Source organism: Balaenoptera musculus, chromosome Y, assembly GCF_009873245.2.
Source record: "Balaenoptera musculus isolate JJ_BM4_2016_0621 chromosome Y, mBalMus1.pri.v3, whole genome shotgun sequence".
NCBI classification, from domain to species: Eukaryota; Metazoa; Chordata; class Mammalia; order Artiodactyla; family Balaenopteridae; genus Balaenoptera; species Balaenoptera musculus.
In genome coordinates, this window is record NC_045807.1 from 232,623 (window position 1) to 254,358 (window position 21,736).

At 41.4% G+C, this 21,736-nt stretch overlaps 1 protein-coding gene and 1 pseudogene across 7 annotated transcripts in view; both read right to left on the reverse strand.

Moving 5' to 3' along the window:
- Positions 1-1,713, reverse strand: part of LOC118889450 (lysine-specific demethylase 6A-like) — a 161,951-nt gene extending 160,238 nt beyond the window's left edge. For all 7 annotated transcript variants that reach the window (XR_005018535.1, XR_005018536.1, XM_036841207.1 and 4 more), the window contains exons 1-2: positions 1,251-1,713; positions 1,006-1,069 (exon numbers count right to left, since the gene is read on the reverse strand). Coding sequence is in view for 5 of the 7 variants with exons in the window: in XM_036841207.1 (XP_036697102.1) it covers positions 1,006-1,069; positions 1,251-1,402 (216 nt within the window). In the remaining 2 variants the exon portion in view is untranslated. The remainder of the gene's footprint in view (positions 1-1,005; positions 1,070-1,250) is intronic.
- A 1,980-nt stretch (positions 1,714-3,693) lies between these two features.
- LOC118889444 lies at positions 3,694-4,714 on the reverse strand (annotated as a pseudogene).
- Between the last annotated feature and the right edge of the window lie 17,022 nt (positions 4,715-21,736).

The following is a 21,736-nucleotide window of genomic DNA, read 5'->3' on the forward strand; positions in this document are numbered from 1 at the left end:
AACATTTGTTGCACAATTACCAACTTTTATGGAACCAACTGACAACAGAAAATACTTCAACCAAATTTTGTTCAGGAGACAGAAAACGACAGAGACTGAAAACTAGAGGGCCTTTGTGCAATCGTTTCCATAAGATTAAACGGACTACAGCACATTCAATGTTTATGAATGCTGCTGTAAAGTTTGGTAACGATACAAGAACTCTACTTTTAAACAATAGGGCTTAGTTTTTATTGAGCACCATTGAGCTACTCAAGCCTACGTAAAGGCCTACTCATTGCTACTCTTTCCTTGTTTTTATCTCCTCCCTCCCTCAAAGCTCGCCTTGTCATTTCTCCACCCACTATTTCCCGCCATCTTGGCCAACAGGGGCAGCCATTAACTAAATGACAATCTCAACAACTTTTCACACAAACAAACGTGGAAAGCTCCCTGGTCTCTGTCAGACACAAGAAACAAGGCTCCAGAAACATGATCATAAAGTGGCATTCACAGCAATATTCTCTGCAGCTAGACGCAAACAAGTAAACAAATCACTTAACTTCAGATCAAACACGTATCAGTGTACTGGTCAAATAGCCAATTTATACTCTTGACTGCTCTAAAGTACTGCAAGTTACACATTCTGAGAACAAGGATATAAGAAAGCTTAAAATGCTAAAATCAGACGTCAAAGAAAAAACTGCAAAAGAAAAAAACTCCACAAGTGATATATCAGTCTGATAATTTTTAAACTGCACACATTCAGGATCTTGTGATGCTAAAATTCAGACAGCATTTCCTAACGAAAATGCCCCCAAACAACGTTACGCCTGGTCACAAAGTGCGGCCCTCTCTGCTTCTCAGGCTACGACTCAGAATTTCGCAAGGCAGCAAGCGAAGTACTTTTTGCAAAAATAATTTTTCACTTGCGACCACAGCGAGGTCTGATCCGCCTCAGGAGCCGCAGGAGCCAAAGCCCACTGAGAGCGAACGAAGAACACTGTAGGTCCGAGGTTGCCTTACCTTCACCAATAGGGTCTTAGTCCTGGCGCCATCTTCGTGAAGGCTCACGAACCCAAAGAGTCGACTATGGGAAGAAAGACACGCGACTTGTTAACTAATGCTCGGGTAAAGCCACTGACCCTTCCCTTCCCGACCCCAGCGACCGCTGCCTGGGGCCGCCACCGGAGGCAACCCGAGCTCGGGTCTCCCAGAACAGCGGCTCCAGCCCGTGTGGAAGCAGCTGGGTGAATGACTGTGGTCCGTACCTGTCCAATCCACTAAGTGCCTCACTCTCTTCGGCTGTCAAGCTGAGGGACCCCTCCTTGGTCTCGCTGCTCGGTTTTACCGCCGCCATTTTCTTTCCCTCATCACCAAAAGCAGCGGCGGCGGTAGCTACCGACACTCCGCAAGATTTCATGCAAACGCAATAAATGTAAAACTCCCAACGCTGAAACCTACCAACCCCCAGTCCAGAGCTCGAAAAGACGCCCTAACCTCGAGAGACTGGCAAACCAACTTTACCACCACCACCTGCTCCCATACAGGTGGCGGCGACGAAAAATCCCAAGGTGACAGCAAAAGCAAGGGATGCGGAGCTAGGCTCCGGGAGTCACATCGCGGGGTTCGCGGGGACAGCAGAAAAAGCGGAACCTCGCTGTAATGGAAGAATTTCTTAGAATCACAAACTTCGCCAGCACCAGCACAAAGTTGTAACCGTATCACAGGGCGAACCCCAAGTCGCCGTCACGTCCGCACCCCCAAAGCCGGGCGCCGCCAATTGACGCGAACGGTTCTTTTCACGTGACCTTTGTTGTCTTACGTCAGTTGCGGCTCCACAGAACTTGCTTGATACCAGAGGCCGACCCAACCAGGGGCCGGAAGGGGAGGAAATTCCCGCTGGTAATTGGTTAGCTGACGCGTCAGTTGCGGAAAGGGTAGTCACCAGATTTAGCAAAACGTTCGGGTGTTTAAATTACACCCTTGTTGAAAAGGGAGGGTCCGGGCCTTGCTACGCGGTAGCCCAGATGACCAAGGAAGGCAGTGGTGGCGAATGATGAGATCAGGAAGTGCGTCCTCGAGGCGGACTTAAGTGCGCCTCGAGGACGGATAAATCTCCTTTACCTGTCCCTTAGCACGAGGTATTACATGGCGGTGGGACTCCTCAGGGGCTGGTTCACATTATTTGCAACTAGTGTATGGCACTGATCTCCGCTCCCAGAACGGGAGACTTTTGGCATCGCTGGGAAATAACGACCCCGCGGCCCGGACTCTCCCTGCCCCGTTTCCTTTCAACCTTGTGGTAACAGAAGAGGTTAAGGACCTTAAGATTTGCGCCCACATACCAGTCGGGAGGGAATGAATAGTTTTCCCTGTGGTCTCCTGGGCCCACCCAATGGCACTCCACACACTGTTACTGTCTACGGCACTTATCCCAAAGTGGGGCGTTAATCCGAGCTGCTGTAAATAAATACTATAGTTGTCAGAAAAACTAGGTCTCTGTAAAAATTACTCTTTTCAAAAGGAAAGTTGCATAATATTTCATGTAACAGAGCTTTTACAGCTGTACCTCCACTCGTTAAGGGTAGAAAAATGCTAATTTTTGATAGGTATCTTAAGAAATACCTAATTTTATTTGTTGGGGGTAAATAAATTTCCCTTGGTCTGAAATAGACATGTTTAAACTTTGACTTAAAGAGGAGGACAGGGCTTCCCTGGTGCCTCAGTGATGAAGAATCTGCCCACCAATGCAGGGGACACAGGTTCAAGTCCTGGTCCGGGAAGATCCCTCATGCCATGGAGCAACTAAGCCCGTGTGCCACAGCTATTGAGCCTGTGCTCTAGAGCCTGCGAGCCACAACTACTGACCCCAGGCACCACAGTTACTGAAGCCCACGCGCCTAGAGCCTGTGCTCCGCAACAAGAGAAGCCACCGCAATACTAAGCCCACGCACCGCAAAGAAGACCCACTCGCTGCAACTAAAGCCTGCGCACAGCAACGAAGACCCAACGCAGTCAAAATTAAATAAATAAATAAAGAGGAGGACAATTTAGAGATAGTTATCTCAATAAATTCTAAGACATTTAGTGAGGAGCTCTGGAAACCCTACTATTTTGCACACATGCACATATTTTCATTATTCTTTGGTGGGTAGTAACTATGGTAACTCCAGTTCTGTAGTTTATAGTCTGTGTTTAATTACTTTCTCTGAAACACCTCTACTGTATTTTCCTCTATTCTGTTTTACTTGAATGATTACAGATTCCTCAAGAATTTAAATGCCCGTATTAACATAAGTAAATTTATTATAATAAGAGAACCTTAGACTGAGGAATTTTTGATATTTATACACACATTTGCACAAGGAGAAATACAGATATTGTAGAATGTATAGATCATAATTTATACAGATCTTAAAAGGTCACATAACAAAATCATAATTTATCTAGACGTACAAGTAGACCTAAAGGTTATCCTTTACACTGGCACCAAAAATACTTTCAAAACTTTTTACAGGCAAACCTAACTTTTTTTTTTTTTTAATCCATCTGGTTTATTGGCCAAGAGCTAAAATTTTGGATCTAACTGGCACCCCTTCTTCAGTTAAATTGCCACTAAAGAAGGTCAAGGAGACAACTTCAGAATTGGGTTGGGAGAGGGGTAAGCATGGAGAGACTGGGATGGTGGTGGGAGGTTTGGGGCTGAGCCCCTCAGGAGTAGCTGCCTGGCCCTCCCAGGGGGATGACAAAGACCAAGATGTCATCCCCAGAACCCAGCTTGTTGCTGGGGAGATGCCAATCATGGTCCCAGGGGGGTGCCCCGGGTCCCCAGGACCAGAGCTTGGGCCAGAGCTGTGTACCTGCTGGGGTCAATGGGCTCATAGGCTGACAGCACCCTGTCCACAGTGGCAGCTACCTCACAGTCAATGGTGACATCTCACAGCCCATCTGTTTCCAGGACTAGCACGTCATCTGGGCAGTGCTCATACTGTGTCAGGTCATACACTCGTACCTCAGGGAAAGAGGAGAGGAAGGGCTTGATGGGCAGGGTAGAACTGCAGACCCTGACGTTGTGGTCTCCCAAGCCCTGGGTCACCCCAATGGTGGCCATCATTCGAGCCTTTTTGCCCTCCCCACAGACCAGAGGAAACCTGAGATCCTCCAGCTCGATCTTTTTGTAGGCCCAGCCAGTCATGTTCTGGTCCTGGTACAGCATCCTCTGCCCCAGCTCCTTAGGCTGAACTCTGCAGGGGAACTCAAGGTGGGTGAATTCACCACCCAGCAACTCTGGTTTCAGGAAGCCAAGCATCTGAAGATGCTGGTGCTCAGTATCCGGGGTAAACACCCGGGACATTGGAATGATTTCTCCATTCCGGACAATGATGGCTCTGCTGTCACCTGCACTGGGTACATACACCTTGCCTAGCAAGTAGACCACAACCAGTGCACGGCAGCCCCCCTCCACTTGGTGGCCATGCCGCTCCTGGGCCATCTGCTCATCCATGAACTGGAAGGCATTCTCAGTGGAACCCACTACCAGGCTCTCATGAGTCACTTCCTTCTGCAAAGACCAGCAGGACTGAGGACCAACAAAGTGAGAGGAATCAGAGGAACCTGGAGCCCCCGGGGTGGACGGGAGGCAGAGGGGAGGTGGCGAGGGGTCCTGGAGTATCTCTACCAGGTCCTTTAGCTGCTCCTGAATGCGGCGATGCAGGAACCTAGAGGCCATTTAGGCAGCTCACAGGCAAACCTAACTTTTACCAATGTTCCCAATGCTTACAGGTGTCATGAAGCTTGTGACATTTTTTTTTTAAATAAATTTATTCATATATTTTTGGCTACTCTTGGTTGAGGTGCCCAGGCTTCTCATCACAGTGGCTTCTCTTGTTGCAGAGCACAGGCTCTAGGTGCACGGGCTCAGTAGTTGTGGCACATGGACTTAGTTGTTCCACGGCATGTGGGATCTTCCCTGACCAGGGCTTGAACCCGTGTCCCCTGCATTGGCAGGTGGATTCTTAACCACTGCGCCACCAGGGAATTTCTGAAACTTGTGTCATTGACATAAATAAGCATCAATAAGAGAACTAAACACTGATTTGTAATTGAAAAGTGGTAGAGGGCTTCCCTGGTAGCACAGTGGTTAAGAATCCACCTGCTAATGCAGGGGAGACTGGTTAGAGCCCTGGTCAGCAAAGATCCCACATGCTGTGGAACAACTCTGCCTGTGCGCCACAACTACTGAGCCTGAGCTCTAGAGCCCATGAGCCACTACTGAAGCCCATGCGCCTACAGCCCGTGCTCTGCAACAAGAGAAGCCACCACAATGAGAAGCCCACGCACAGAACAAAGAGTAGACCCCCACTCACTGCAACTAGAGAAAGCCCACACACAGCAACAAAGACCCAAAGCAGCCAAAAATAAATAAATAAAGTAAATAAATTTATTTTTTTTAAAGTGATAAAGAGCGAAGAGTGAGCAGACTTTCAGTTTGAAATTTTTTGCTGTAAAAATGCTTTTTGTTCTAAGCTAGAATCTTTTGAGGTGCAGGTTTATGGACAATAATAAATGGTGTGATCACTTTATTTCTGGTAGCTAGAAAAATAGTCAATTATGGATTGCCCTGTGTTACTGGGGTTATAGGTTGGTCCCATTTTTTATGGTTCCGTTCCATTTTTACTCCAATTCCTTGAAGCATTGGTCAAGTATCCTATTACACTTCTCTTTTAAAAAAGAGGTTGGGGGAGGGAAGAGGAAAGAAAGGAAGGGCAACCTTTAATATAAACGGTATTCCAGTGAGTAATAACAAATAGATGATTACTGCTTTTCTCAGCTTTTGGTTTTCCTTTTCCTTCTCTGTCCGACAAGCACACTTTTCTCTAATTACATGTCTTCTAACATTCTCTGCCTTCTTTTCATTATTGTTAACCTTTGTCTACCTGCTTTTGTTTATGGAATGGAGACTGCTAGTAACCCTAGCCCTTGAAAAAGTTCATACATGAACTCATTGACAAAGTTCCAGGAGATGGCAGCCTAATCTCCAAAAATGCTTTTGAGCAGCAGACAGCGACTTCCTATGCTCAGCGTTAAGGTACTAAGCTTTACAGTTGAGAGCCAGCTGACATGCTTAGGCATCACTAACTGCTCCCTGACAGACCTGAATCTCTTTACCTCTTCAGGAGCAAAGTGTGTATGGTATCATCTCTAAATAAATCATGCAGCAAGAGTGAGACACTGATAGGCCTTTCAAAACCATAGAAGCAAGCATAGAAAATGAGCAAGTAGAAAACCATCTACAAATTTGGGGATTGTAGCCATCATTTCATTGGAGATGGAAGAAGTGCTCATGGAATTTTGTTAGCTGCCAGCAATAAAACAGGAAATGTTCAAGATAAATAGGTAATAATTTTAAAAATGCTTTCCAAAATTTTACTGTTTAATTAATTCCATGATTTACTGAACATTTACTGAAAATAAATCTCCTATAGGCCACCCTGCTCCCATGTCACCCTTTCTTGGGAAGCTGTATAAGTAAATTCTGCAATACAGAGGATGATCTCTATGAAATTTACCCAAATTTTTGCAGAGCTTACCAAAGAGGCATTTGCGGCAGCCTAAAGGAACCCAGAAGGCTCTTGAAAAAGAGGAGGTGGATAGGCAGGAGCTGTGGTTGGGGGTATGTGTTGCAGGCAGAGGCAAAAACATACCTGTAAAAACACATAAGCCAGAGAATGTCGGGGTTCTGGTAAATTCAAGAATTTACTCAAGAACTTGAGTATGGCTGTGACCAAGAGAATGAAGAATCTTGAGTTTGTAAATTAGGCAAGACCACGAAGAGTCTAGAATGGAACACTAAAGAATTATACCAGAGTTTATAGTGAGCTACTAATGGCTCTCAACCATTCTTTTAGTACTAAAAGGCAACTTGTACTGGAAAAATATAATGATGTGGTTATTGTTTCCCCTTTTTTAAACAGAGGTTTCTTTTCACTGAGCTCAGAGCTGGCTCAGAGCTGGTACCATGCTCAATAAGTATTGGTAAGTTGACTGACAGATATTGCTAGATACCAAAACACTTTTAAGGTGCTCTTAGTTCTTGGGCTCTGAGCTTCCAGAGTCAATGAGAGCTTTTAGCTCTCTCCAACCCAAAATCAAGTCTAAATTTTTATGATAAAAAAAAAATTGGGGGCTTCCCTGGTGGCACAAGGGATAAGAATCTGCCTGCCAATGCAGGGGACACAGGTTCGATTCCTGGTCCGGGAAGATCCCACATGCCGAGGAGCAACTAAGCCCGTGAGCCACAACTACTGAGCCTGCACTCTAGAGCCCACAAGCCACAACTGCTGAGCCCACGTGCACCACAATTACTGAGCCTGAACTCTAGAGCCCACAAGCCACAACTACTGAGCCCACATGCCGCATCTACTGAAGCCTGCGCACCTAGAGCCCATGCTCCACAACAAGAGAAGCCACCGCAAAGTGAAGCCCATGCACCACAACAAAGAGTAGCCCACGATCCCTGCAACTAGAGAAAGCCCCATGCAGCAATGAAGACCCAATACAGCCAAAAATAATAAATAAATAAAAATAAGTAAATTTATAAAAGAAAAGTTAGGAATCATCCAGTCTCATGATTAACCATGTTCTTTGGAGCTCCGGGCTCCTCAGCCCTCAGAGATGATGGAAGTGGAGAAGACGGTGTTGTTTAAAGAGAGATTAGTACCCAGCAGTGTTGCAATTATTTGTTTTATAAAAGGGGTAAAGGGAACACTCTACATAAGGTCTAATTTAATAAGTGTTCCTGGGCTTCCCTGGTGGCGCAGTGGTTAAGAATCTGCCTGCCAATGCAGGGTACACAGGTTCGAGCCCTGGTCTGGGAAGATCCCACATGCCGCGGAGCAACTGGGCCCATGAGCCACAACTACTGAGCCTGCGCGTCTGGAGCCTGTGCTCCGCAACAAGAGAGGCCGCGATAGTGAGAGGCCGGTGCACCGCGATGAAGAGTGGCCTCCGCTCTCCGCAACTAGAGAAAGCCCTCGCACAGAAACGAAGACCCAACACAGCCATAAATAAATATTAAATAAATTAATTAATTTTTAAAAAAAGAACAGTGTTCTTCTGTTTGAGAAGAGTTTTATTTATTTTTAAATTTTTATTTATTTATTTATGGCTGCGTTGGGTCTTTGTTGCTGCGTGCCGGCTTTCTCTAGTTGCAGAGAGCGGGGGCTACTCTTCGTTGCAGTGCGCGGGCTTCTCATTGCAGTGGCTTCTCTTGTTGCAGAGCTCGGGCTCTAGGCGCGCAGGCTCCGTAGTTGTGGCGCACGGGCTTAGTTGCTCCGTGGCATGTGGCATCTTCCTGGACCAGGGCTCGAACCCGTGTCCCCTGAATTGGCAGGAGGATTCTTTTTTTTTTTTTTTTACCAGAACATCACGTAAGTTTATGTCAGATGTAACAGCAATGTTAGGCAGGAGGATTCTTAACCACTGCTCCATCAGGGAAGCCCGAGAAGAGTTTTAAAATCGCATCCATTGTACATACAAAAAAACAGATCCAGCTAGGTCAGGTGACTAGCCCAAGGCCACCTGGCCAAATAATGGAAAAACTTGGAGTAGATCACCTAAATGTGGAAATTTTCAAAATAAGAGATCATAAATTAAGCTTTAATTTTTTTAACACATGAAATAGTGCCAGTAGTATTTCTCATACACACACTCTCTGATTGTCCTCTGACAGGAGGACTATGAGATTTTCATTGTTTGTAATAAGGTACACTGAGTATCCCGAAAGACATTCTGCCTCAAAAAAATAAAAACTCAGTTCTTTAAATATTAGCTTTGTCCCAAAATAATGTAAGGGCAATTCTCAGTGAACAAGAAAAAAACATACTGACATCATCTTTGTAACTGCCTTGCAGCCTCTGCAACAAAGAGCATGGGAGAGTAGGGGCAGCTGTCCCAAAATCTAAGGAGTGTTATTTTAATAACAAGATGAGAAGAAACAAAGATCCTTAAAAAAAAAAAAAAAGGGCCTTTAAAAGTCAGTTAGTTAGTTATATGTATATTCAGTAGAAAAAAATGACAGGAAGAAGGAAAAACATGAGACCAGGTTGGTGATGAGGAAACTTATTATAGCATTTCTTTGGGGTGGGAAAATGAGTCTCGCATGAGAAGAGTTGTAACCTATGTTTGTCCTTACAAAGTCAATAAAAATTAGTCCTGGCCTTCTTACTGGAATGCCTTCAAAAATCAAAAGTAAATTGATCTGATACATACAGAAAATGAATTTATGCAAAAGTATGTAAAACACAAGGAAACAATCCCATTACAGTAAGCAAACAGTAAAATTAAATCCAATAGCCTAGAATTTAAAGTTGTAAATGAAAAAATGTTGCCTGCCATATTAATAAACAAAGGATGTTGCTGCCATTTAGCCACTGCAGCCACCCCCAGCGGTTTACAGTGATGGGAATCATGATGGGAAAGAACAGGATACTGGCTCTATGAAGTTAAGGTGCATATCAAAGAAATGATTTCAGTGAGCCTACACCCTTGCACCTTCCCATACATAAAAAAGTGCTAACTTTGTTAACTTGAGATATTGCTTTTCTTTAATTAACACTAATCTTTTGATGTTCTCACTACCTGGTCTTTGTTGCAAAAACCCCTATATACCCTGGCTCTTCCCTTACCTCTTCAGAGAGTCTCTTCAGAGGCTGCCTCCTGGGCTTGAGTCCTCAGAAAGTCTGCCCAATAAAACATAATTCTCAACTCTTAGGTTGTGCATTTTTTTTCAGTCAGCAAAGAGATAGAACTTTCTGGTAAAAAAGAAATGACAGCCCCAAAATGGAATCTCTTGTGCTAAAGCCCAGTCTTAAACCAAGACTTAATTGAGCTTCAGACTCCCTCAGGAATGTGACCTTTCATCATTCAGTCTGGAATTGCCTGGCCAGCACTAGTAAGATAATCAAACTGATAGACCCCCGCCTTCACCCACAGGAAGACAACTTTGCCTGAAATAATTCTTTCTTTTGTTTGTGACTTTCTTGTCCCACCCCTTTCTGTCTTAAACAGCTTTCCTTTGTATTTGCTAGGTGGGATGCTGCTCAGTTAATGAATCCTTGAGTAAAGCCACTAGGATCTTCACGTTTTCTCAGTGAAATTTTCTCAGTTAAATTTGGTATAACATTTCCAAAGTGCTATCCGGATTCTAAAACAAGTATGTTTAAAATCAAAAAATATTTAAAATAAAGAAATTTTAAACATCGAAAAGACTTCAGATTGGATACGATTTCTTTTTTTAAAGAGAGTAAGATATTTTTAAAATGAGAATTTCACCAAAAGGAAATTATAGTCACAAAATTTAAGAAAGAAATGTACAAGTTATTAAAAAAATTCTAGTTAATAAAGTATTAGTTAACTAAAAAGTAAATTTAGGGATTCCATAGGCAGGAAAATAACCTAGATACAGAAATGAACCTGAATGGATCATTGACCTAAAGTTAAAAATGCAAAAGTATAAAAATTCTAGAAGGAATCATAGATGAAATTCTATGGGATCCTGGGTTTCATGATGAATTTTTAGATACAACACCAAAAAGTATAATGCATGAAATTAAAAAACTGATAGGGGCTTCCCTGGTGGCGCAGTGGTTGAGAGTCCGCCTGCCAATGCAGGGGACACGGGTTCGAGCCCTGGTCTGGGAAGATCCCACATGCCGCAGAGCAACTGGGCCCGTGAGCCACAATTACTGAGCCTGCGCGTCTGGAGCCTGTGCTCCGCAACGAGAGAGGCCGCGATAGTGAGAGGCCCGCGCACTGCGATGAGGAGTGGCCCCCGCTTGCCGCAGCTAGGGGAGGCCCTCGCACAGAGACGAAGACCCAACACAGCCATAAATAAATAAATAAATTTTTAAAAAAAACTGATAAATTGATAAAAGTCCACACAAAAAACCTGCAAGTGAATGTTTATAATAGCCTTATTCATAAGCACTGAAAACTGGAATCAACTAAGATGCACTTTAATAAGTGAATTAATGAACCAGAAAGCTATAGTACCTGTATACAATGGAATATTATTCGGCACTTAAAAAGGAATGAGTGGGCTTCCCTCGTGGCGCAGTGGTTAAGAACCCGCCTGCCAATGCAGGGGACATGGGTTCGAGCCCTGGTCTGGGGAGATCCCACATGCTGCGGAACAACTAAGCCTGTGCACCACAACTACTGAGCTCTGCGCTCTAGAGCCCATGAGCCACAACTACTGAGCCCACATGCCACAACTACTGAAGCCCGCAAACCTAGAGCCCATGTTCCGCAACAAGAGAAGCCACTGCAATGAGAAGCCCACGCACCGCAACGAAGAGTAGCCGCCTGCTCGCCGCAACTAGAGAAAGCCTGCACAGCAACCAAGACCCAATGCAGCCAAAAGTTAACTAATTAATTAATTATAAAAAATTTAAAAAAAAGGAATAAGCTATCAAGCAATGCATACATAGATGAGTCTTAAATTTCTATGGTAAAAGAATTCAGTATGGAAGGGCAACTTACTACATGATTGCACTTATATGACATTCTGGAAAAGACAAAACTACAGACAGTGATCCCCAGGAGTTTGGAATGGGGAGAAGGTTGAACAGAGAAAACAGTGGGGATATTTTTGGAGATGAAACTGTTCTGTATAATTCTGTAATGGTAGATACATGACACTATGCATTTGTCAAAACTTATAGAATTTTGCAGCACAAAAGGAGAATCTTTATGTTCGTATATACACACACACAAATATTTAGGTGTCAGAAGAGGCTTGTGTGGAATGCAAAGTGCCAGGAAAGACTCTAACTGTATTGCAAAAGTGTCAAACAACCACACTGAAGAGAGAAGAGGGAATTGCTTACCTAAGTAACTTTGGAAATGAGGTGGGGTCTGTAAAAGTAAAGGCAAAAGGAACTGTACAGAAACAATGTACAGTAGTTGATAAAGTTGCTTCCCATGGGGGTACAGGTTAACAATTTTGAAACCACTATATGGGTATAATGAAATTAAACAATTAAGCAAATAGATGGTGAAATAGTAGGCACCAGGGTCTCACTACTGGAGTGAGAGGTTACAGACAAGCAAAACGAGGAGGCTTGAATGATCTCTATGATAATTGATTAGAGCTGGACACATAATTATGAACTTTTAGCTTAATTTAAGGTATCTTAATAGGGATATAAAGTAATTATAGATACAGGTATATGCACAACATAATTTTCACATATATATTTCCTTGCTCTATAAGGATAGGGCGACTAGAAACCTTGACTAGTAGCAATAGCAGCCCCAGTACCTGGATATTGGTTTCTAATATTATTCTCTAGTAAAAGGATATTTGGCTCCTTGGAAAATTGGGTGATTAAAGACTGGGGCAGGAAATATATGACACAATGAGATGTGTCTTGAACATCTAGCAGTAGCAAAAAGTAAAGAAGTGCTAAAATCAAAGATGAAAATATGTCAAAGAGACACAGGAGCCAGCAGAAAAAGTTGCCAGTACTCCAAGCATGAACAATTTAAGCAATTAAATAAATATAGTAGTATGGATTAAAACTCAAAACACTAAGTAAATATGAATCCATATTAATATAAATAAAAGATTAAATAAATAAATGTGGAAAAATAGACAAATCTGTGCAGATGAATTTTAAATAATGTATTGGAAATACTCTGACTTCAGGAACCTGGAACATTAACTCCATATTCTACTCTTTACTTGAACTGGTAACATGTCAACACAAGTAGACTGTGACAGGTTATGCACGTCAAATGTAGTACCTACAGCAACACCAAAAAAAAAAACTACATAAATCTACACATTTATTTATAAATAGACCAAAATACAAGTCTAAGCAAAGTTCAAATCACATACTGTATAAACTGATGAATATAACTTCTTGCAATGACAAATTTTAGAAATGGGGACAGATTACTAGGTACTGGGATAAGAAGTATGGTGGGTGTTCCTGTTTGGGAGTTGTGAGATGAAGATCTTTGTGGTGATAGAATACTTTTTTTTATACTTCTATATCTTGATTGCTGTCCTGGTTACACAAATCTACATGTGTGATAAAATGGCATAGGACTCTGTGCACATCAGTTTCCCAGTTTTGATATTGTCCTGTAATGTATGTAAAATGTATCCACTGGAAAACAGAATAAAGGGTACATCTATATCATGTTTATAACTTCCTGTACATTTATAATTATTTCAAAATAAAAAGTTTTAGAAATGAAACAAAAGGCCAGTACAAATTGTATTAAAACCTGAATTGAACATTCTTACTATATTTCCAGTAGTATAATTTTGGGAGGAGGTACCACAAAGTTGTTCTATGTTTTAGGACTAGAAATGTCAAATTTGGTACTGTCAGTTGATAGGTATTCAAATAGGTCTTCTGTTAGTTCATAAATCCCAATTTTTTCCTGATGTGATTTCTCCATAACTCTAAAGAATCATATTAACAGGGCTTCCCTGGTGGCGCAGTGGTTGAGAATCTGCCTGCTAGTGCAGGGGACACGGGTTCGAGCCCTGGTCTGGGAAGATCCCACATGCCGCGGAGCAACTAGGCCCGTGAGCCACAACTACTGAGCCTGCGCGTCTGGAGCCTGTGCTCTGCAACGGGAGAGGCCGCGACAGTGAGAGGCCCGCGCACCGCGATGAGGAGTGGCCCCCGCTTGCCGCAGCTAGGGGAGGCCCTCGCACAGAGACGAAGACCCAACACAGCCATAAATAAATAAATAAATTTTTAAAAAAAACTGATAAAGTGATAAAAGTCCACACAAAAAACCTGCAAGTGAATGTTTATAATAGCCTTATTCATAAGCACTGAAAACTGGAATCAACTAAGATGCACTTTAATAAGTGAATTAATGAACCAGAAAGCTATAGTACCTGTATACAATGGAATATTATTCAGCACTTAAAAAGGAATGAGTGGGCTTCCCTCGTGGCGCAGTGGTTAAGAACCCGCCTGCCAATGCAGGGGACATGGGTTCGAGCCCTGGTCTGGGGAGATCCCACATGCTGCGGAACAACTAAGCCTGTGCACCACAACTACTGAGCTCTGCGCTCTAGAGCCCATGAGCCACAACTACTGAGCCCACATGCCACAACTACTGAAGCCCGCAAACCTAGAGCCCATGTTCCGCAACAAGAGAAGCCACTGCAATGAGAAGCCCACGCACCGCAACGAAGAGTAGCCGCCTGCTCGCCGCAACTAGAGAAAGCCTGCACAGCAACCAAGACCCAATGCAGCCAAAAGTTAACTAATTAATTAATTATAAAAAATTTAAAAAAAAGGAATAAGCTATCAAGCAATGCATACATAGATGAGTCTTAAATTTCTATGGTAAAAGAATTCAGTATGGAAGGGCAACTTACTATATGATTGCACTTATATGACATTCTGGAAAAGACAAAACTACAGACAGTGATCCCCAGGAGTTTGGAATGGGGAGAAGGTTGAACAGAGAAAACAGTGGGGATATTTTTGGAGATGAAACTGTTCTGTATAATTCTGTAATGGTAGATACATGACACTATGCATTTGTCAAAACTTATAGAATTTTGCAGCACAAAAGGAGAATCTTTATGTTCGTATATACACACACACAAATATTTAGGTGTCAGAAGAGGCTTGTGTGGAATGCAAAGTGCCAGGAAAGACTCTAACTGTATTGCAAAAGTGTCAAACAACCACACTGAAGAGAGAAGAGGGAATTGCTTACCTAAGTAACTTTGGAAATGAGGTGGGGTCTGTAAAAGTAAAGGCAAAAGGAACTGTACAGAAACAATGTACAGTAGTTGATAAAGTTGCTTCCCATGGGGGTACAGGTTAACAATTTTGAAACCACTATATGGGTATAATGAAATTAAACAATTAAGCAAATAGATGGTGAAATAGTAGGCACCAGGGTCTCACTACTGGAGTGAGAGGTTACAGACAAGCAAAACGAGGAGGCTTGAATGATCTCTATGATAATTGATTAGAGCTGGACACATAATTATGAACTTTTAGCTTAATTTAAGGTATTTTAATAGGGATATAAAGTAATTATAGATACAGGTATATGCACAACATAATTTTCACATATATATTTCCTTGCTCTATAAGGATAGGGCGACTAGAAACCTTGACTAGTAGCAATAGCAGCCCCAGTACCTGGATATTGGTTTCTAATATTATTCTCTAGTAAAAGGATATTTGGCTCCTTGGAAAATTGGGTGATTAAAGACTGGGGCAGGAAATATATGACACAATGAGATGTGTCTTGAACATCTAGCAGTAGCAAAAAGTAAAGAAGTGCTAAAATCAAAGATGAAAATATGTCAAAGAGACACAGGAGCCAGCAGAAAAAGTTGCCAGTACTCCAAGCATGAACAATTTAAGCAATTAAATAAATATAGTAGTATGGATTAAAACTCAAAACACTAAGTAAATATGAATCCATATTAATATAAATAAAAGATTAAATAAATAAATGTGGAAAAATAGACAAATCTGTGCAGATGAATTTTAAATAATGTATTGGAAATACTCTGACTTCAGGAACCTGGAACATTAACTCCATATTCTACTCTTTACTTGAACTGGTAACATGTCAACACAAGTAGACTGTGACAGGTTATGCACGTCAAATGTAGTACCTACAGCAACACCAAAAAAAAAAACTACATAAATCTACACATTTATTTATAAATAGACCAAAATACAAGTCTAAGCAAAGTTCAAATCACATACTGTATAAACTGATGAATATAACTTCTTGCAATGACAAATTTTAGAAATGGGGACAGATTACTAGGTACTGGGATAAGAAGTATGGTGGGTGTTCCTGTTTGGGAGTTGTGAGATGAAGATCTTTGTGGTGATAGAATACTTTTTTTTATACTTCTATATCTTGATTGCTGTCCTGGTTACACAAATCTACATGTGTGATAAAATGGCATAGGACTCTGTGCACATCAGTTTCCCAGTTTTGATATTGTCCTGTAATGTATGTAAAATGTATCCACTGGAAAACAGAATAAAGGGTACATCTATATCATGTTTATAACTTCCTGTACATTTATAATTATTTCAAAATAAAAAGTTTTAGAAATGAAACAAAAGGCCAGTACAAATTGTATTAAAACCTGAATTGAACATTCTTACTATATTTCCAGTAGTATAATTTTGGGAGGAGGTACCACAAAGTTGTTCTATGTTTAGGACTAGAAATGTCAAATTTGGTACTGTCAGTTGATAGGTATTCAAATAGGTCTTCTGTTAGTTCATAAATCCCAATTTTTTCCTGATGTGATTTCTCCATAACTCTAAAGAATCATATTAACAGGGCTTCCCTGGTGGCGCAGTGGTTGAGAATCTGCCTGCTAGTGCAGGGGACGCGGGTTCGAGCCCTGGTCTGGGAAGATCCCACATGCCGCGGAGCAACTAGGCCCGTGAGCCACAACTACTGAGCCTGCGCGTCTGGAGCCTGTGCTCCGCAACGGGAGAGGCCGCGACAGTGAGAGGCCGGCGCACCGCGATGAGGAGTGGCCCCCGCTCGCCGCAACTGGAGAAGGCCCTTGCACAGAAACGAAGACCCAACGCAGCCAAAAATAAATAAATAAATAAATAAATTTATATATTAAAAAAAAAAAGAATCATATTAACAAATGCATTTATCCCAAATATGGATCGATGTTTGTTACCTCCTACAAGGCTAAGCAGTGAGATCTAAATTAAAATCCAAAAGATTCAGGTGTACCACAGGTATTAATGGGGTATTACAGGGAATACCCCATTATAAAGAGAAAGGCACCTCCTTTCCCTTTACAAACCTTTCATACTCTGCCTCACCATTGTTATTATCACACTTAGGGTTTATTAACCTCAAAACAGTGTCAATATTCTAAAAACAAAAACTACGTGGAATCCTCTTACTGTCTTTGTTAAAGTCGGCAGTGTTAATGCAGTTTCGTTTTATTTATCCTAAAAAAGTATGTCAAAGACTAGGAAAAGTTTAGAGAATAGCAACAGTGTTCAATAGAATATTCAGTAGAGATTTTTTTCCTTGGTGGGGGTGGAATCAGATTATAGAATGAAAACAGCACATTTCTGGTAGTATGACATATTAGAAGCCCTGACTGAATATGCCAATTGAAAAACGTAGAACAATGGAGAAAGTATTTTTAAAATCCTCTTAAAACATATTTTTGTGCTGCTCTGACAGGAGTAGTAGGAATTTGCAGATCTCCAGCTTATCTGAACAGTATCTCAAATTTAATATATTAAAGAGTATTTACCAGCAAATGTACATCATGTGGAGAATTCCTCATCTCTATCAATGACAAATGCAACCTTAATTGTTTAAGCAAATAAGCTTGGAGATATCCTCAACAGTCTATCACACTTCATATTCAGTCAGGAGATACTGCTGTCTCTACCTTCAATCTATGTGAAAGTGGAGTGTTCCTATGAAATCTTTACTAGGCTGAAAACTGGAAAGAAAAGAAACAATTACATTAGGACATATGTTTTTAAAGGAGGCACAGTACAAATCCAGACAAAGCATAGACGCTCACAGCACAGTTCAAAATTATAGCAGTTTGATTCTGAGATACTATTCCAGGGGAAACAGCTTTTGTGGTATTGTTCTTTGTGTTGCTCAGGGTATGAGCTGACTCTGTAATGGCTCACTACAAACATACATGAACGCCATTTTTGCTTTTAAGAAAAAAGGCAAAAATTCTCTTCAGATTTCTTTTGGTTGGTGAAAACAGATACTAATGTAGGTATTTCATAAATGTAGAATGGCCTAAAGCAAACTTCTGGAAAGGGGATGCCTGTGTATTCAGAACCCAATACTTCCTGGAATTTACATTGTTATCACCCTGTATGAGCCAAATGTCATCTCTAGGTCAGATTATAATACGGTACTAATTGGTTTCCCTGCTTCCATTCCTGCTCCTTACAACCTCTTGTCAGTGCGGTAGCCAGGGAGACTTTCAACTTTACCGAGATCGTTTCACTTCCCTTCTCAAATCCTTCAGAGATTCCCCATCTCAGAGTAAAATCTAATGTTCTTACAATGGTCTACAAGACTTTACATGATATGCTCCTATTTAACTCTGTAAACTCATCTGTTTTTCCTGATCATTCTTGGCCTACTTGCTTTTTCTTGAACACAGCCAGGGATACTTATGCCTTAGAATCTTAATACTGGTTCTTCTTTCTTCCTAATGTCCACGTAGATGTCACATCAACTCCTTCAAATCTTTGTTCAAATTCCTCCTATTCAATTAGGTCTATATGCCTAATCTAGTAAAGTTACAGTCTTCCCATTTTCTCTCATAAATTCCAGTCCTCTTTTTGTACTGCTCCAGTTTTGTTCTTCTTGTTATAGTTTATCAATTTCTTAGTTTAATTTTGTACATTATTCATTTTTTGTCTCTTCACACTAGAATGTAAGCTCCTCTAGTACCATGATCTTCATATTGTTCATTGATATACCAAAAGCACATTGAATAGTGCCTGGCACACAACAGGAGTTCAAGAAATATTTATCTATAAGCAAATTAATCCCAAAGGCAAAATTGATTGAGGATTCTTGTGAAGTAAGTTAATAAGGTACCAACTTTCACTGTGAGAGTCTTTGCTGAATGAGGAATTTTACTTTTTATTATTTTTAAAATATATATATATATTCTTTTTTTTAAAGGGCTGGTGAGGTGTGGTGGACTCTCAGAGCCAGGCTGTAAAATCCAGACCCATTTTTGGCTTCATTGTGGCCCGTAGCGATCTTTCATTGTGGTGCGTGCGCTTCTCTCTAGTTGTTGGTGCATGAGCTCTGTACTTGCGATGTGCAGGCTTAGTTGCCCCGCGGCAAGTGCGATCTTAGTTCCCCTGCCAGGGATCGGACCTGCGTCCCCTGCATTGCAGGACAGATTCTTAACCACTGGACCACCAAGGAAGTCCCTAAGGACAAATTTTAACTTCCACTTTTATGACTCTATGATACGCAGATACCAAGATCTAAAAGGGAAACACTCTAAAACTAGGAAGTTAACAGCAATACCCTGAACAAAAACACCCTGAACAAAAAGGTGAGAGAGAAAGAAGCTAAAAGCTTGCTCTCACTCAGGTTTTTTAGTTGAATTCACACCTATGTGATGTATATTTAGGGACAGAATTTTGTTTAGTATCCACAACACTGGCAGAAGAGAATGTATGAGAAAAACAGAGAGAAACAATAGTGTAAATGATGGTCCAAGAACAATGGGTAAGAATCTTCCATAATTGATATCATTGGGAAGTCCAACAAATTTCAAGCAAGGTAACGTATAAAGAAATTCTCATTGTTACCACATAGTGAAACTGCAATAAGTCAAAAGACAGAGATCTTAGTAACTATTCTAAAAAAGAATAAAATAGCAGATCCTACAAAAAATAACCATGGGGATTTCTCTCGTGGCACAGTGGTTAAGAATCTGCCTGCCAATGCAGGGGACACGGGTTCCAGCCCTGGGCCAGGAAGATCACACATGCTGCAGAGCAGCTAAGCCCGTGTACCACAACTACAGAAGCCCGTGTGCCTGGAGCCACACACAACAAGAGATGCCACTGCAATGAGAAGCTTGCACACCAAAATGAAGAGTAGCCCCTGCTTGCTGCAACTAGAGAAAGCCTGTGCGCGGCAACGAAGACACAATGCAGCCAAAAATAAATTAAAAAAATTTTTTTTAAATAAAAAGTAACCGTGAGGTGAATGCATGGCTGTTTAACAGCAAAAATTGACATGAGAAGATAGAAAAACAATATCTTTAATGGAAAGAGGAGAGACAGAGAAACTGACTGACTCTAACTAGAATTCTGCATCCAACAGAACTTTTTTTTCACCCAGATAAAAACCATCAACGGGGGCTTCCCTGGTGGCGCAGTGGTTGAGAGTCTGCCTGCCAATGCAGGGGACGCGGGTTCGAGCCCTGGTCGGGGAAGATCCCACATGCCGCAGAGCGGCTGGGCCCGTGAGCCACAATTACTGAGCCTGCGCGTCTGGAGCCTGTGCTCCGCAACAAGAGAGGCCGCGACAGTGAGAGGCCCGCGCACCGCGATGAAGAGTGGACCCCGCTTGCCACAACTAGAGAAAGCCCTCGCACAGAAATGAAGACCCAACACAGCCATAAATAAATAAATAAATAAATAAATAAATAAAATAAAAAAAAAAAAAAAAACCATCAACGGACCAAGCTGGAGAAATTCAAATGATTGTCAATGAAAATAATCAATAACCAATCCATAATAAGAATTGAGGAGAGTTTTATTTCAGCCAAACTGAGCCTATAGCCCATGAGACAGCTTCTCAGATAACTCTGAGGAATTGCTCCAGAGAAGTAGGGTTTTCAGCACAGTTTTTATTTCTTGTCAGAACAAAGAACATCATCAGACATGTCAGGGGTACATTCCTTTAAGGTTTAAAAAAAACATAAAAATAAAAGTGAGTGACCTGGCACCTGGGGAAAAATTCTTATAACAGTTTTACTGAGATATAATTCACATGGCAAGCCATTCGTTTAAAGTATATAATGCAATGGCTTCTTTCAGTATATTCAGAGAGTAGTGCACGTATCACCACAATCTATCTATTTATTTATTTATTTATATTTAAGTACAGTTGATTTACAATGCTGTGCCAATCTCTGTAATATAGCAAAGTGATTCAGTTATACACAGAGACGTTCTTTTTACGTATATATTCTTTTCCATTATGGTTTATCCCAGGAGATTGGATATAGTTCCCTAATCTTTATGTTTAACATGGACATTCATTATGTCTGGTCAATGCATCCTTTTCTTTAATAATTAAAGCATATGTTCAAAGTATATGTGATAGCCCACAAACATAGTTAGAAAAGATATATTCTGAAAAGATAACAATTTAATTGATTTCAGAATAAACAGACAGCCTCAGAGGTGCTGACCTCAAGTCAATTGAATCAATAGCTTAAAATTTTTCCCACAAAGAAACACGCCATACCTATAGAGCTCTACCATTGCGTAACACCTAATATTCAAGGAATAATTTATTCTAGTCTTATTACTGAGCAAGGCTTGCTGCCTGGTGTAGAAGACAATATTTTTACCTTTGAGAAAAGAAAGAGCTTTATTTCATGGCCCATCAGGGAGGAGACAGGAGGCAGGGCTCAAATCTGCCTCCCTAATCTGAGGTTTGGTTAAAGTTACATGAGTTAGGGAAGGCAAGTTGGTGTATGGAAATGCTGGTGGGGCAGATTTTGACTGGAGGAATTTAAACTTGGTCATTTATGGTAAGATATGGAATGTTGGATTTCAGCCCTACATCTTCCTGGACAACAGACCCCTTTTTTCTGAAAGAGTTCCAGCAGTCAGGTTCCAGTCATGTTTCAGTTTTCTTGGTTGTGTAGGGAGGAAATGTGGGTTCCAAGAGTTAATTGAGGAGGGTTTTCCTTCTCTGTGTATGCCCAGGTGACATGCCTAGCAGGTTTGGCTTTGCTGCATCTGCAAGACAGCTAGACGTCCTGTAATGGACACAATAGGATCAGCTTGAGCTGGTCCCATGGTTATAGTTTTATACAAAATTCTTCCAGAAAATAGAAGAGGGAGTTATCACTACCCATTTTAAAAGATTAATGAGACTTTAACAGATAAATAGATTTTTTAAATGCTTAACTAATTATTAGCAAACTTTATTCAGCAATGTG